This window comes from Amblyraja radiata, chromosome 5, assembly GCF_010909765.2.
Source record: "Amblyraja radiata isolate CabotCenter1 chromosome 5, sAmbRad1.1.pri, whole genome shotgun sequence".
Classification (NCBI taxonomy): Eukaryota; Metazoa; Chordata; class Chondrichthyes; order Rajiformes; family Rajidae; genus Amblyraja; species Amblyraja radiata.
The window spans coordinates 19,127,659-19,142,899 of NC_045960.1; the positions used below are offsets into that span (position 1 = coordinate 19,127,659).

The 15,241-nt window shown below is 43.2% G+C and overlaps 1 protein-coding gene across 1 annotated transcript in view; it reads left to right on the forward strand.

The window, feature by feature from the left end:
* The window catches only part of csmd1 (CUB and Sushi multiple domains 1), a 501,649-nt gene that overhangs the window by 50,680 nt on the left and 435,728 nt on the right, over window positions 1-15,241 (forward strand). Inside the window, exon 12 of the mRNA XM_033020497.1 lies at window positions 2,727-2,883. Within this exon, the coding sequence (XP_032876388.1) occupies window positions 2,727-2,883 (157 nt within the window). The remainder of the gene's footprint in view (window positions 1-2,726; window positions 2,884-15,241) is intronic.

Consider the following 15,241-nt stretch of genomic DNA (forward strand, 5'->3'; position numbering starts at 1 on the left):
TAGAACTAGTGTACAGGTGATCACTGGTCGGCGCGGACTCGGTGGGTCGGAGGGCCTGTTTCCATGCGGTATTCCTAGAACTAAAACTAAACAGACATGTGTAGCTATGTCCACCAGTTAAGATGGGTGTCTATCATCACATTTTAATTTATCTTTCCTTTACAAGTAACCACGAGTCATAAGTAGCATAGATGCTTTGGACAAACATTTACAATTCAATGAATCCTCCTGAGTCAGTCAGTAAGATAAATAATTCATAAGTTAGTTCATATGTTATAGGAGCAGAATTAGGCCATTCGGCCCATCAAGGCGCCATTCAATCAAGGTTGATCTATCTTCCCCTCTCAACCCCATTCTCCTGCCTTCTGCCATAGACACCCATACTAATCAGGAATCTATCGACCTCCACCTTAAAAATATCCAATGACTTGGCCTCCACAGCCATCTGTGGCAATGAATTCGACAGATTCATGACTAAAGAAATTCCTCCTCATCTTCTTTCAAAAGGTACGTCCTTTTATTCTGAGGCTATGGCCTTTGGTCCTAGACTGTCCCACTAGTAGAAATTAGTCATAATATGTGTTAACTGTTTAACATTTAGTACTATACTACCACTGCCAATTACAAGGTACAGTCCATGAGCCTGTGTATTACATGATTGTTGGCATGCAGGGTGAGAATTGTAGACCGATTCTAGTTTGTAGGTTAATCCTCTCACAGGGTTTCCTCAGAATTCATTTGTTGTATGCATAGTGCTTGTAATAGAACATAGAACATAGAACAGTACAGCACAAGAACAGGCACTTTGGACCAACTGCACACACGAGGAACATTTTACAATTTTTACAGAAACCAATTAACCTCAAGCCAATTTGGGGTAGGACAGTGACGCTGCGGTAGAGTTGCTGCCTCACAGTGCCAGAGACACAGGTTCGATTATGACTACAGGTGCTGTCTGTATGATGTTTGTACGTTCTCTCTGTGACCGCATGGGTTTCTCTGGGTGCTCTGGTTTCCCCGCACACTCCAAAGTCATACTAGTTTGTGGGTGAATGCGCTGGTGTAGGGGTGAGTGCTGTTTGGCCCAGGCACAGTGGGCCCAGGGCCTGTTTCCATGCTGTATCTCTAAAGTCTTTAGATCCTTATCATCTACTGAGTACAGATCAGTAGGTAACAGGTGGATGGGTGGTGGAGGGGGAAAGGATTGAGGATGAGAAGCCAATGTTCAATGATGCTTTTATTGTCACATATGTCAAACGCACAGTGACATTATTTTACAAACAGCCCAATGTGTTTTACTTGCCAAGATTGCATTGTGAAGGAACATTGGACAAGTTTATTATGTACTGTAATATCTGTGCACTAAATTCTCAAGGCCAACTATCCATGATTTAAGCATGGATTGAATCCATGTCTGCTTTAGTGCAAACCATTCTCTAGATGCACAACTTCTGTTGACACCAAGTAAAATTTGAAGATAGACAGATTAAATCAGTTATTTTAATTGAACAGACTTTAGTCTATTCATATTTTCAATTGAATTGTAAGTTTGAAATATGGGGAAAATGCACTTTCTATGCCTCTTATTCAGTTATATCACTGTGAGTTTTCGGGGATTACCCAATGTCTTTTGCACGAAAGATAACAAAATACTTCTGCACCAATGTTTTCAGGTGAGGCTAGGACATTGCACCTTACTTCAGATGGACCAACACAATTTAGCCTCGTCTTCACCTGAACAATCAAGAGCAGTTTGTGATATTCCTTCCTCAGTTTATTTCTTGAAAGGAGAGGAAACATAGCAAATTTCCAAAGGTTCAAAGGCACTATTATTGTCTCACGTGCAAACGCACAGTGAAATTCTTCTCTTATATAGTCCAGTAAAGTATTGCCACACCTAAGCACATCACCGATTAGCAAAGTGTACAGAAGAAGTCCACTGAGACCGCATGTAAGAGGCACCAGGTTTTGGCGCCATTTCCAAGGTCCAGTCTGTGCTCTAAGTCTAATGAGCCGTGCCTGATCCAGGCAAGAATGTAGATACTTGGAGTTGATCCTAGACTGAAATCTGTGAGGAATCACTTTTTTCTAGAGCCGAGTACCGAGTTGTTCTGTTGCAATTTTGTAAACTGCCAGTCAGTCGAAAGTAAAAGTGATCCAAGGGTAACCAAGAACTAAATTACCTCAGTTGAATTGAGTTTCTCCAATACCTATGCATTCAATGCATCAACAAGCAACCACATTGCCTTTAAACTGAAAGGATTTTCATGACTCTTAACAATGGTGTTTTATGGGAATGGTGATGGGGAAAGATATATTACAAACAGCTAACTTTAACTTGGCTCTTTTAAGCTGTGGTCAAAATGACCCCCAATTATTTATGTATTTCTTCATTCTTCACCCAAAAAGCTGGAGTAATTCAGCGGGTCAGGCAGCATCTCTGGAGAAAAGGAATAGGTGACATTTTGGGTCGAGACCCTTCTTCAGATTGAGAGTCAGGGGAGAGGGAAATGAGAGATATAGACAGCACATAGAACAAATCAATGAAAGAAACGCAAATAGCTTCGATGACCAAGGAAAGGTCCATCCGTTGTTGGCTGTGGGGTAGGTGATAACGAGTTATACAGACAGTGAAACTCTATAGGGCGACAGTGAAACTTAGTTGAAGACATTGTGACTTACTTTACTTTAGTACTTACCAAACATCTGTGCATTCTATCTTTTAGGTGTATGATGGTCAAGATAGCTCCTTTCGTCGCCTGGGAGTTTTTACCAGATCCGAATTGTTGGGCGTAATCTTAAACAGCACTTCGAACCATATGTGCTTAGAATTTAACACCAATGGAACAGAGACTGACCAAGGATTCGATTTCACATATACCAGTAAGAGAATGCAATATATGCAAAAAGATATGCATGCTGTAGGCCTCTTCAGTGGAGTTGAGTGTTTATTACAAGATACAGATCTGAGGCTGTGGCATTATATATCATAAGGGAATGATATACTCTATTGTCTGGAAGTAGCAAAAATATGAAAGTAACTTTTTTTGCAGCTAATGCACAGACAAAATTTCTATTTAATGGCTCCCTGCTCATGTTGAGTATTAAAAACAGCGTTGCTTTGACTAGGAAAGTATATATAGATTGGAGATATTTACGTTCGGTATATTTACAACTATTGAAAGATATATTTGTGTACTGAAGACACACGGAACTGCAGATGTTGGAATCTAGCATTAAAATAAACAAAGTGCTGGAGTAACAGGGCGACACAGTAATGCAACAGTGGAGTTGATGCCTTACAGTGCTGGAGACCCGGGTTCGATCCTGACTACGGGTGCTATCTGTATGGAGTTTGCACGTTCTCCCTGTGACCACGTGGGTTTCTCTGGGTATTCCGGTGTCAGAACTTGCTTTCCCACCTCTCCATCTGTGGCTGATGTTGAAGCTTAATATGAACTCCCAACGTCTAATTATTCATTTAATGTTGAATTAAATAAAGGGAGATGACTGAGAGCTGAAATTATCTCCAGCAATTGGTCATTCCAGACATGTCCCACCTTGTGTAACATTTGACAGCAGAGTGTGCGCTGCTAAGGTGCTGAATTCCTGTCAGCTTTTGCCCCACAGCGTCAGAGACCTGGATTCGACCCCGACTATATGGAGTTTTATACGTTCGCTCTGTGACCGTGTGGGTTTTCTCCGGGTGTCCCGGTTTCCTCCACACTCCAAAGATGTGCAGATTTGTCGGTTAATTGACTTCTGTAAATTGCTCCTCATGTGTAAGGGATGGATAAGGGGCAGTAGTCTAACATAGAACTAGCGTATGGTGATCGATGGTCGCTGTGGGCTCGGTGGACTGAATGGCCTGTTTCCATGCGCTATCACTATATTCTAAAACTAATTTTTTCTCGGTCATGTAGTGCGGTATCTGAAGGCATTCTATGAAAATGATGAAGGAAGAGCACGTTGAGAGTTTCAGTTTGTTACTTGGATTCTTACAGCTCCCCAGGCATTCCAATATCTCGTTATTCACAATGCTGCTATATGTGACTGGGGGATAATTAATATATGCTAAATGGCTTTGCCTCACCCTGTGATGCCATTGATGTTTTAGGCACAGTCATTGCCATAGAAATATATGGCATGGATATTAGAGTAGAAACAAAGAACTGCAGATGCTGGTCTACACCAAATTTTGACACAAAGTGCTGGAGTAACTCAGCGGGTCAGGCGGCATCTCCAGAGTCTGAAGAAGCACCCCAACCCGAAACGTTACTTTTCCTTTATCTCCTGAAATGCTGCCTGACCTGCTGAGTTACTCCAGCACTTTTGCCATGCTTTGCATGCTAACCAAAGAGATCTGATAGTACATCAATGCAATCAAGTGAAACTTAAGTGCAATAGCTTGAGTAAGGGGGAAGATACAGAGTGCAGAATTCAGTTCTCAACATTGTAGCACACCAGTTCCATGGACAAAATCCATTATCTTTGAGGGCTTCTGCTAAATTCCAGATGGCAGATCTGTACGATTCATCCAAGTTGGCAGAAAAACGGACAGATTTGTGATCAGAGTTACATATAGAGCACTGTGTAAGCTATGGGACTAATGTATCCAACAGGGGGTATTAATGCAGCCAGTTCCAAATGTTCCTATTAGATTAAATGCAGCTTTACACATTTTGCTTGGAATTTTTCTTTTTAAAGCACAGATGTTGGAAATGTTAAATAAAGGCAAAATCATATTTGGAATACACTGTAGATAAGGCAGCAGGTGCGCATTGTATGATTGCAAGCAGTTACAGCCCTATTGAAGGGTACTTCAACAACAGTATACTGGCTGAAATCCTCTTACTCCCAATAGTCACTGGAATAGTCATTAGACCACCAGGGACGCCGGGGAGATGGCAGCCCTGCCGGCAGTCTGTTTGTCTTTTATGTGGGGGGAGGGGGAGAGAGGATCGGGGGTAGTTTTTTTCAAGTTCCTAGTTTCAGATCACATTCTCCGGGCTCTGCGGCCTACCATCGCTGGAGCTGGAAGCCTCCTCGGACTGTCGTGAGCCCCACCGCGGGGCACGGACTTAACATCGGAGCTGATCCCTTGCCTGGGATCGCTCCCACCGTGGAATCACCATCAAGGGCTCGCAGTCTCGGGTGAGGCCGAGTCGGGAGCTCCAACCCAGTTCACCAGCCCAGACGCGAGGTTCTATCGGCCGGCGCGGAGGAGCTGACATCCACCCGATGTGGGAGCGGATCGCCTCGACCCGGAGGGCCCGAACACCGCCAGCTACGGGAGTCAAGATCGTCCCGTCAATGGGGGCTCGAGGCCCACGACCGAGGAAGAACTAAGGGAAGGACTTGAACTTTATTTCGCCTTCCATCACAGTGAAGAATGTAGGAGTTCGTGTTAAAATGTGTTTTTGAGTGACCTGTTACTTTTAATTGTATGACTGACCAGTCCAATGAAATTCCTCCTAAGTTGCAAAACATACTTGGCGAATAAAGTGTGATTCTGATTCTGATTCTGATACAGTCCATTGTGGTTAGTTGTTAATAGTTTTTGAATGTGTGAATATTATGGTGTAGCCCTTTATCCCAAGTTTGCAGGTGACACAAAAGTGGGTGGTATTGTAGATAGTGAAGATGGTTGTCAGAAATTGCAGCAGGATCTTGATCAGTTGGGCAGGTGGGCTGAGGAATAAATTAATAATTTATAGGAGTAGAATTAGACCATTCAGCCCATTCAATCATGGCTGATCTATCTGTCCCTCTCAACCCCATTCTCCTACCTTCTTCCCACAACCTCTGACACCCAAATGATTGATGGAATTGAATGCAGATGAATGCAAGGTGTTGTATTTTGCGAAGTCTAACAACTTGGTTGCCGTTGTCGTTCTGTCTCTTGGTCAAATGGGTTGACATGGATGGCTGTCAATGGAAGGAAGGGATTATCAAGATGCATAAACAATGAAATGTAATTAACTCCAAGACATTCCAAATGCCAGTGCTCCGTTTGATTTGCTTGTTCATCATGGTGTAGCTCATTTTGGGTTCAGAAGCAGAGAAATGTCTCAATCTGTAGGCCAGCAATTTATCTTTTAACAGGGCAGATGTTTAAGGATGATTAATATTCATTGCATTGTGGAAATAAAATTCTGAATGAGTAAGGTGTAAGCGTGGGGCAGATGCAGGTCCACCACCAATTTTTCGGCCTCCTTGGTTGCAGAGTATATAGTTCCTTGAAAGTGGTATGACATGTGGATAGTGTGGTCAAAAAGGCATTTGGTACATTGTCCTTCATCAGTCAGAGTATTGAATATAGAAGTCATGTTGCAGTTGTATAACACATTGGTGAGGCCACATTTAGAGTATTGTTTCCAGTTTTGGGCACCATGTTATAGGAAAGATGTCAAGGGTGCAGAGAATATTTACAATTATGTCACTCGGACTTGAGAGCCTGAGCTTTAGGGAGAGGTTGAGCACTTTATTCCTTAGCGCAGGAGGATGAGGGATGAACTTCTAGAGGTGTACAAGATCATGAGAGGAATAGATTAGGTAAATGCACAGAGAGTTTTGCCTAGAGTAGGGGAATTGAGAACCAGATGTTTAAGGTGAATAATGAAAGATTGAATAGGAACATGGTTGGTGTATGGAACGAGTTGCTGGAGGAGGTAGTTCAGGCAGATACTATCATAACGTTTAAGAGACATTTAGACAGGTACATGGATAGGACAGGCTTAGATGAACATGGGTCAAGCGTGGGCCTGTGGAACTCATGTAGATGGCGCATGTTGGCCGGTGTGGGCAAGTTGGGACGAAGGGACTGTTTTCACGCTGTATGACTCTATGACTCAATGGCTCAACCTTCAATATTGCCAGACATTCAATATTTCTGAAGAAGGGTTTCGGCCCGAAACGCTGCCTATTTCCTTCGCTCCATAGATGCTGCTGCACCTGCTGAGTTTCTCCAGCATTTTTGCCTACCTTCGATGTTCCAGCATCTGCAGTTCCTTCTTAAACATTCAATATATTTAACAGTCAGGACAGCCAGCTGAACCCGTGACTTGTCTTAGTGTGTTGTCAATGCTTTTCTGTGGTAATCACATAAGGAAGGCCAGCCTTAATGATCAGGTTGCCTGAGGAATGATCTGTACAATGATACCTATGTAGGTAAATGCCAGCAGAATCTAGGTCATAGAATAAAATAAATAAACTTGAGTCCCAGGAATAGGTTTATATTGTTTCCAGTGTACTATGTTTACATATACTGTTGTGCTGCTGAATAAGAATTTCATTGTTCTACCTGGGACATAGGACAATAAAACACACTTGACTCTCTTGAGGTTTCTGTTGCAAAAAAAAATATGCTGGAGTAACTCAGTTGGTCAGGCAGCATCTGTGCAGGCAAATGGACAAACGACGTTTCAGGAGGGGTCCATTATTCTGTGATGGCAGACAAAGTTTTGGGTCTGGATCATTATCAAGATTACTCAACATTCCTGCTTCTGCAGTCTCTTGTGAAAACCTCCTGTTCCTTTTCACAGCAGTACAGTGGCTCAGCTGCTAGGACTGCTGCCTCGCAGCGCCAGAGACCCGGGTTCGATCCTGACCTCGGGTGCTGTCTTTGCAGAGTTTGCATGTTCTCTCTGTGACCTTGTGATTTTCTTCTGGCTGCTCTGGTTTCCTCCCACATCCCAAGGACATGCAAGTTTGTTGGTTAAATTTAGTTTAGTTTAGTCAGTTTAGTTTATTGTCACGTGTACTGAGGTACAGTGAAAAGCTTGTGTTGCGTTCTAACCAATCAGCGGAAAGACAACACAATTACAATCGAGCCGTACAGGGTACAGATACAGGATAAAGGGAATACGTGAATAACATTTAGTGCAAGTTAAAGTCGAATCCAAGATAGTCTGAGAGTCTCCAACTGGCCTCTTGCTAACTGCCTCTAGTGTGTGGGGAGTAAGCAAATGGGAGAACATAGAATTAGTGTGAACGGGTGATTGATGGTCGGCATGGACTCGATGGGCCAAAGGGCCAGTTTCTATGATGTATTTCTCAACTAAACTAAACTTGACTGATTCTGTAGACTCTTCTGTCACAAGTCTAATAGCCCTGTCCCACGGTACGAGTTCATTCCAAGAGCTCTCCAGAGTTTGCCCTGATTCGAACTCGGAGATTTACGGTAATGGCCACCCGTCGGTACTCGGGGCTCTCGTGGACATTTTTCAACATGTTGAAAAATCTTCACGAGTCTTTCCGAGCTTACCTGCCGTTAGCGAGTCTTCCCGAGTACCTGCCGTTAGCGTTACGAGCCGCTAAGAGACGTCCCCGAGCTCCGACGTACCCGCTACGTTCATTCTCCGTGCTTCCCACGAGTTTGATTTTTTTTAAACTCGGGAGAGCTCTTGGAATGAACTCGCACCGTGGGACAGGGCTTTAACTAGTTTTTACCTTCAACAAGATTTAAGAGCTTCAAATACACAGACCTGCAGCATTGCCAGACGAGATTGTAAAGATGTATAAGCATAATTTATATGCCTCTCAAAATTGATTTCTGGAATTTTCTTTAATACTGATTTCAAAAACCATTGCCCAAGGAGATGATTCCACCCACCAAAGTTTACGTCTAATTATGATGATTTTTTGCTAATTATGATGGTTTGCAGGCATCTGAAGGGAACATTTATACATTTAAGGTTGGTTTTAGGCTTCAAATCTGATTAATATGAACTGACACAACTTCCATATAGTTTTGTATAGGTTCAATGTAAGTTTCATTTAATCACAATCAGGTTACCCACAGGTAGTGAACCAGACACGTTGGTTAAAATTCATAATTTTATGATTAGACTCATTTTAAGAGACATTAATTCACTTGCACATAGGTTACCATAGTGGAATGTACTGTGAAATAGCAACATTTCCTTTTGAACCAAAATATTCCATAGTGTAATCCTACTGCATTGGTTCAGAACTTATCTTACAAGCTGCGTGAAGTACAAAGAGGTTGAATAAAAACTTGAGAAAATTATTTATTATTGGAAATAAATACAAAAACTTTATTATGTTATTCTTAAAACATTAGTTTAGTTTAGATTAGAGATATGGCGTTGAAACAGACCCTTTGGCTCACTGAGTCGTCTTCACACAGTGATCCCCGCACACTAACATTATCTTACACACTAGGGACTATTTACAATTTTTACCACAGCTAAATTAACTCACAAACCTGCATGTGTTTGGAGTGTGAGAGGAACCCTGTGCACCTGGGGAAAACCCATGCGGTCACAGGGAGAAAGTACAAACTCCGTACAGACAGCACCTGTAGTCAGGATCGAACTCACATCTCTGGCGCTGTAAGGCAGCAACTCTACCGATGCGCTGCCGTGCCGTCCTTTCAATGGCCATTCCACCCTTTGGTCTGACTAATGATCAAAACCAACTCAAAATATTTCCTGCATTTATGCAAAGGGACGGCACAATACGGCAGGTTTTCAGAGTGGAATCAGTCCTTGTCAAGTCTTGTGTTACACTGTAATTGTCCCCAGGAGACACACTGAGACAAACACTGACTGCTGCTGCAAAATCATCAATTCATTGAACACATGCTTTGGTCTGCCCGAAACATGTTGGCCTTCCAGTGTAAGGAGATATCAACAAGCAAATGCGTACAACTGGCACAATCCAAGATGCAGGAGTAGGTACTGGGGGAGGCACAATTCAAAGGTTCAGGAGGGATGGACCTGACTTTGTTAAGTGTACTACCGCTACTTGAGGTTGAAGATCTGGGACCCATGTAACAGGCTTGGATCTGGTGGGCTGAAGGGCCTGTTTCCGCACTGTATCTCTAAAGTAAACTAAACTAAACTAAAGTATATTTTGGGGGTAAAAATGAAGGAGAATTTCACGAAAATTAGAATTGCTATCAATTGTGGGCTCCAAAAATTCTGGATTTAACAGCTTGTTATGCTGCTACACTGCTCCTTGTAATTTGTGGAATTAGTTGCAATATTTCATTTGGCTCGCTATTTATTTGCTGGATTGCTACTAATCTTTGGCTTCTGTAATACTCTGTTATTGGCATGCCGTCCTCCTGTGAATTTTGGCTTTTGATGTGAGTAGAACCGGGTCATTATCGAGTGGCTCCTGCCCACCCATTGAGTTCTTCATCATCGAGGAAAATGGGCCAAGGAATGGCAGATGGAAGTTAAATGCGAGGTGTTGCGTTTTGGAAGTTAAGCCAGGGCAGGACTTACACAGTAAATGGCAGGGCCCCAGAGAGCGCTCTAGAGATAGAGAGACTTAACAGTACAAGTAAATAGGGGGGCAAGGTGATGAAGAAGGCATTGGAATACTTGGTTTCATCGGCCAGAACATAAGAGTATGAGTACCTCATATTTCGCTTGGGCAACTTACAACCCAGCGGCACTAATTTTGATTAAGTAACTCTTGTATCCCCTCTCTCTCCGTCCCTCCCCCATCCTAGTCATCTTACTAGTTTCACTGTTGTCCTGCTGAGTTGCACTGGTTGCATCACTCATTTTCCACTTCTCCCCAGTCAACAATGGACCATGGTGGGCTCCACTTTTCCTTGATCATTGTTGCCGGCTTTGATTTGTTCTTTTGCATATCTCTCATTCGTTTGTTCTATGTACCTTTTCATATCTCTCATTAGCCTCTCCTCTTACTCTCAGTCTGAAGAAGGGTCTCGACCCAAAACATCACCTATTCCTCTTCTCCAGAGATGCTGCCTGACTTGCGTAGTTGCTCCAGCTTTTTTGTGCCTGTCTATAAGTGTATGAGAGTTGGGATGTAATGTTACAACTCTACAAGACATTGCTGAGACCACAGAGTGAACACAAGAATTCGGAAGTGCTCCATTTGTGCAGATATGTAACCTGATAAGGATGATAAGGTCCCTGGTGAGGATGTTATCAAGCTGGAAAGGGTTTTCCGTACACACCTTCATTTCTTCCTTAAAAATACTCCCATATGGTGGCGCGACTCACCCGTTGCAGCGGCCCCTACAGCCTGTCTGTCTTTTTTTTATTTTTTGTCTAGTTAAATGTAGTGTTGGTGTTTTTTAATACTGGCTTTAAATGTGTATATGTGGGGGGCGGGGGGGGGGAGGGGGAAACCGTTTAAAATCTCTTCCCTGTCCGGAAGACCCGACCTTTTCCCTGTCGGGTCTCCGTTGTCGTTGGGGCCTAGCACTGTGGAGCGGCCTCCAACCTGAACGACCCGGGGGCTCGGGAGACTGCGGAGCTGCGGACTACTCACCATCGTGGGGCTGGCCGGCCTCGGAGCGTGGGGAGCGGTGGTGACTCGCTGCAGCGACTCGACTCCTGGGGCTCGGAGGCTCCAGCAACGCAGCCGCAGGTCCGGTGGACTGGGACATCGGGAGCTCGCGGGTCCGGGGGGAGAGACCGCTTCCCGGAGCTCCCGCAACGCGACTTCTCCAGCCCGTGTCGCGGGGTTGGGACGACCTGGAGCGGGGTCATACATTGCCCGGCACGGCTTCATGGCCGTGGGACATTCCAGCGCCCGCCGGGGGCTCCAACATTGCGACTTTTAGACCTGGAGCGGGGCCGTAAATCGCCCGGCATGGCCTAAAATGGCCGTGGGACTTATCATCGCCCGCCTGGGGCTTGGACATCGGGAGAGACATGGAGAACAGGGGAGAGAAAAGACTTTGCCTTCCATCACAGTGGGTCCACTGTGATGGATGTTTGTGTGAATTAAATTGTGTGTATGTCTAGGAAATTGTATTTGTTTGTATGGCTGTGGAAACACAATTTAGTTTGAGCCTCACTGAGGCTCAAATGACAATAAATGGTATTGTATTGTATTGTATTTTATATCCAGTCTTGATAGGGCACTTCCTAATTCTTGTGCACATTCATCGACCTTTTCCATTAGCTAAATTGTCAACACTTCAAATATTGAGTGGAGACAAGGAACTGGAGATGCTGGTTTACCTAGGAAAGGAACGAAATGTTGGAGTAACTCATTGGTTCAGGGTACATTCTTGGAGGGCGGTACAGTGACGCAGTGGTAGAGTTACAGCGCCAGAGACCCGGGTTCGATACTGACCATGGATACTGTCTGCACCGAATTAGTATGTTCTCCATGTGACGGGGTGGGTTTTCTCCGGGAGCTCCGGATTCTTCCCATACTTCAAAGAAGTGCTGGTTTGTACGTTAAGCAGCATTGTTAAAATTGGAAACTGTCCCTAGTGCGTAGGATCGTACTAATGTATGATCCTACACAGGAGGGATAGTTTCCAATTTACATTTGCAGAACAGACCACTGATCAGCATGGCACTCCGTGATACAATTGGCCTGTTTCTGCACTGTATCTCTAAGGTTTGGAGAACATGGACAGGTGACGTCTCGGGTCAGGAACCTTCTTCAGACTGCTCCACTGCAAAATTTCTTCAAAGTTTGCCTAGTTTGAAATTCTCCTCAAACTAGGCATACTTTGAAGAGATTTTGCAGTGGAGCTGTCTGAAGAAGGGTCCTGACCCGAGACATCACCTGTCAATGTTCTCCAAACCTTAGAGATACTGGGGCAGAGGTTCACCTTTCAACAGGACAACGACCCTAAGCACACAGCCAAGACAACACAGGAGTGGCTTTGTGACATGTCTGTGAATGTCCTTGAGTGGCTCAGCCAGAGCCCGGACTTGAACCCGATTGAACATATCTGGAGGGACCTGAAAATAGCTGTGCATCGAAAATAGCTGTGCATCGACGCTCCCCATCCAACCTTACAGAGCTTGAGAGGATCTGCAGAGAAAAAGGGGAGAAATTACCCAAATACAGGTGTGCAAAGCGTCATACCCAAGAAGACTTGAGGCTGTAATCGCTACCAAAGGTGCCTCAACAAAGTACTGAGTAAAGGGTCTGAATACTAATGTAAATGTAATATTTCATAATTTAAAAAAAAAAATTTTGCAAACATTTCTAAACACCTGTTTACGCTTTTTTATTATGGGATATCGTGTGTAGATTGGTGATAAAAAAAATTTAATCAATTTTAGAAGAAGGCTGTAACGTAACAAAATGTGGAAAAGGTGAAAGGGTGTGAATACTTTCTGTATGTACACTATATTAACAATACTCTCTGCAGGGATATTTACATCTGGATATCTTACTGAAGTGGTGACCTGAAAGATGTTTAATTATAGTGCAAATTGTTCTTGAGTTAATCGGCCTGTAATCGGATGTCTCCCACATGAACTACGAGCTCTTCACTTTGACATTCCGTCTCCCAATTAATCAACTTAATCAGCAGAATAGCTCTTCATTGTTTTAAAATGTATCACATCCTCTGAGGGTTTTTCCAATGCCTGCTGCTTAATAAGGTTTCCGTCGTAACTCGACTGGATATTGTTGGCATATGTTTACTCTTTCCACCAGGGATATATGTCAACATATTCATCTTCATCATGGGTCAATTATGTTTTTAGTTTAGTTCTTTAGTTTGGAGATACAGCATGGAAACAGGCCCTTCAGGCCACGACCATCAACCCGTACACTAGTTCTAGGTTATCCCATTTTTGCATCCGACACACTGGGGACGATTCACCTACAAACCTGCATGTCCTTGGAGTGTTGCCCCAACAATTTTCACCAACTTCTGCAGATGCGCTGTGGAAAGTATTTTATTGGGATGCATCACAGCTTGGTTTGGGAACAGCTCCATCCAAGACCCGCAAGAAATTGCAGAGAATTGTAGATGCAGCCCAGACCATCACACAAACCAACTGCCCTTTCATTAACTCCATTTACTCCTCACGCTGCGTCGGCAAGGTGACCAGCATGATCAAAGATGACCCTGACCAATCCCTCTTCTCCCTTCGGGCAAAAGGTACAGAAGTGTGAAGTTGCACACTTCCAGATTCAGGGACAGTTTCTTCCCAGCTGTTATCAGGCAACTGAATCATCCTACCACAACTAGAGAGTAGTCCTGTACTATCTACCTCATTGGAGACCCACTGAAAATCTTTGATTGGACTTTGCTGGCTTTATCTTGCACTAAATATTATTCCCTTATGCACTGTGGACGGCTCGATTGTAATCATGTATTGTCTTTCTGCTGACTGGTTAGCATGCAACAAAAGCTTTTCACTGTGCCTAGATACACGTGCCAATAAACTAAACTAAACTAAAAAGCTACAATCATTTAAAAAAAACATAATTTGTTTCTCTCTAATATGTTGGGCCAGAATGTCTTTGATCTCAGATCCCAAAGATGGTCTAACATTTGGGCAGGATATTAGGTTTAGAGGGATATGGGCTAAACAGAGGCAGGTGGGACTAGTGCAGATGAGGCATGTTGGTTTGTGCCTGCAAGTTGGGCTGGAAGGCCTGTTTCCGCGCCATATGACTCTATGACGCTATAATATCAACTTCTGTGCCTTTCCTACCAACTGAAATTTCTGCCAACCTTTCCTGAGGAGATATATTGTAAAACAAATGGAAATTTGTGCAAACAACAGGGACACAATAGAAGAGTAAATTGTATATAAACTTTGTTATTGAAACTCCTCTGTGCCTTATTGATTTTGTGTTAAATTTGGATTTGAAGCTATCACTTTAGCCATTAGTATAGCACCTTTAAGAAAATGTACACATGGGATCTTCCATCTTTAGATTTCTTATTCCAAAAATAACGTTTAAAAAAATAGCAGGTCAAGTTGCAGTCTATATTTTTTTTTAAAACCACATATTTAGTGGAGAATTTGCTCCCTCCTGCTTTTCAAATCGGAGAAATAATTTTGCAAATATTCAGAATGCATGTTGTCAAGCTGGAAAGGGTGCAGAGAAGATTCACGAGGATGTTGCCAGGAGTCGAGGGCCTGAATGGGAGAGGTTGAATAGGCTGGGACTCTATTCCTTGGAGCACAGGAGGATGAGAGGTGATCTTATAGAGGTATATAAAATCATGAGAGGAATAGATCAGGTAGACGCATAAAGTCTCTTGCCCAGAGTTGGGGAATCAAGAACCATAGGTTTAAGTTCAAGTTCAAGTTCAAGTGAGTTTATTGTCATGTGTCCCTGTATAGGACAATGAAATTCTTGCTTTGCTTAAGCACACAGAAAATAGTAGGCATTTACTACAAAACAGATAAATGTGTCCATATACCATGATATAAATATATACACACATGAATAAATAAACTGGTAAAGTGCAAATAACAGAAAGTGGTTATTAATAATCAGCGTTTTGTCCGAG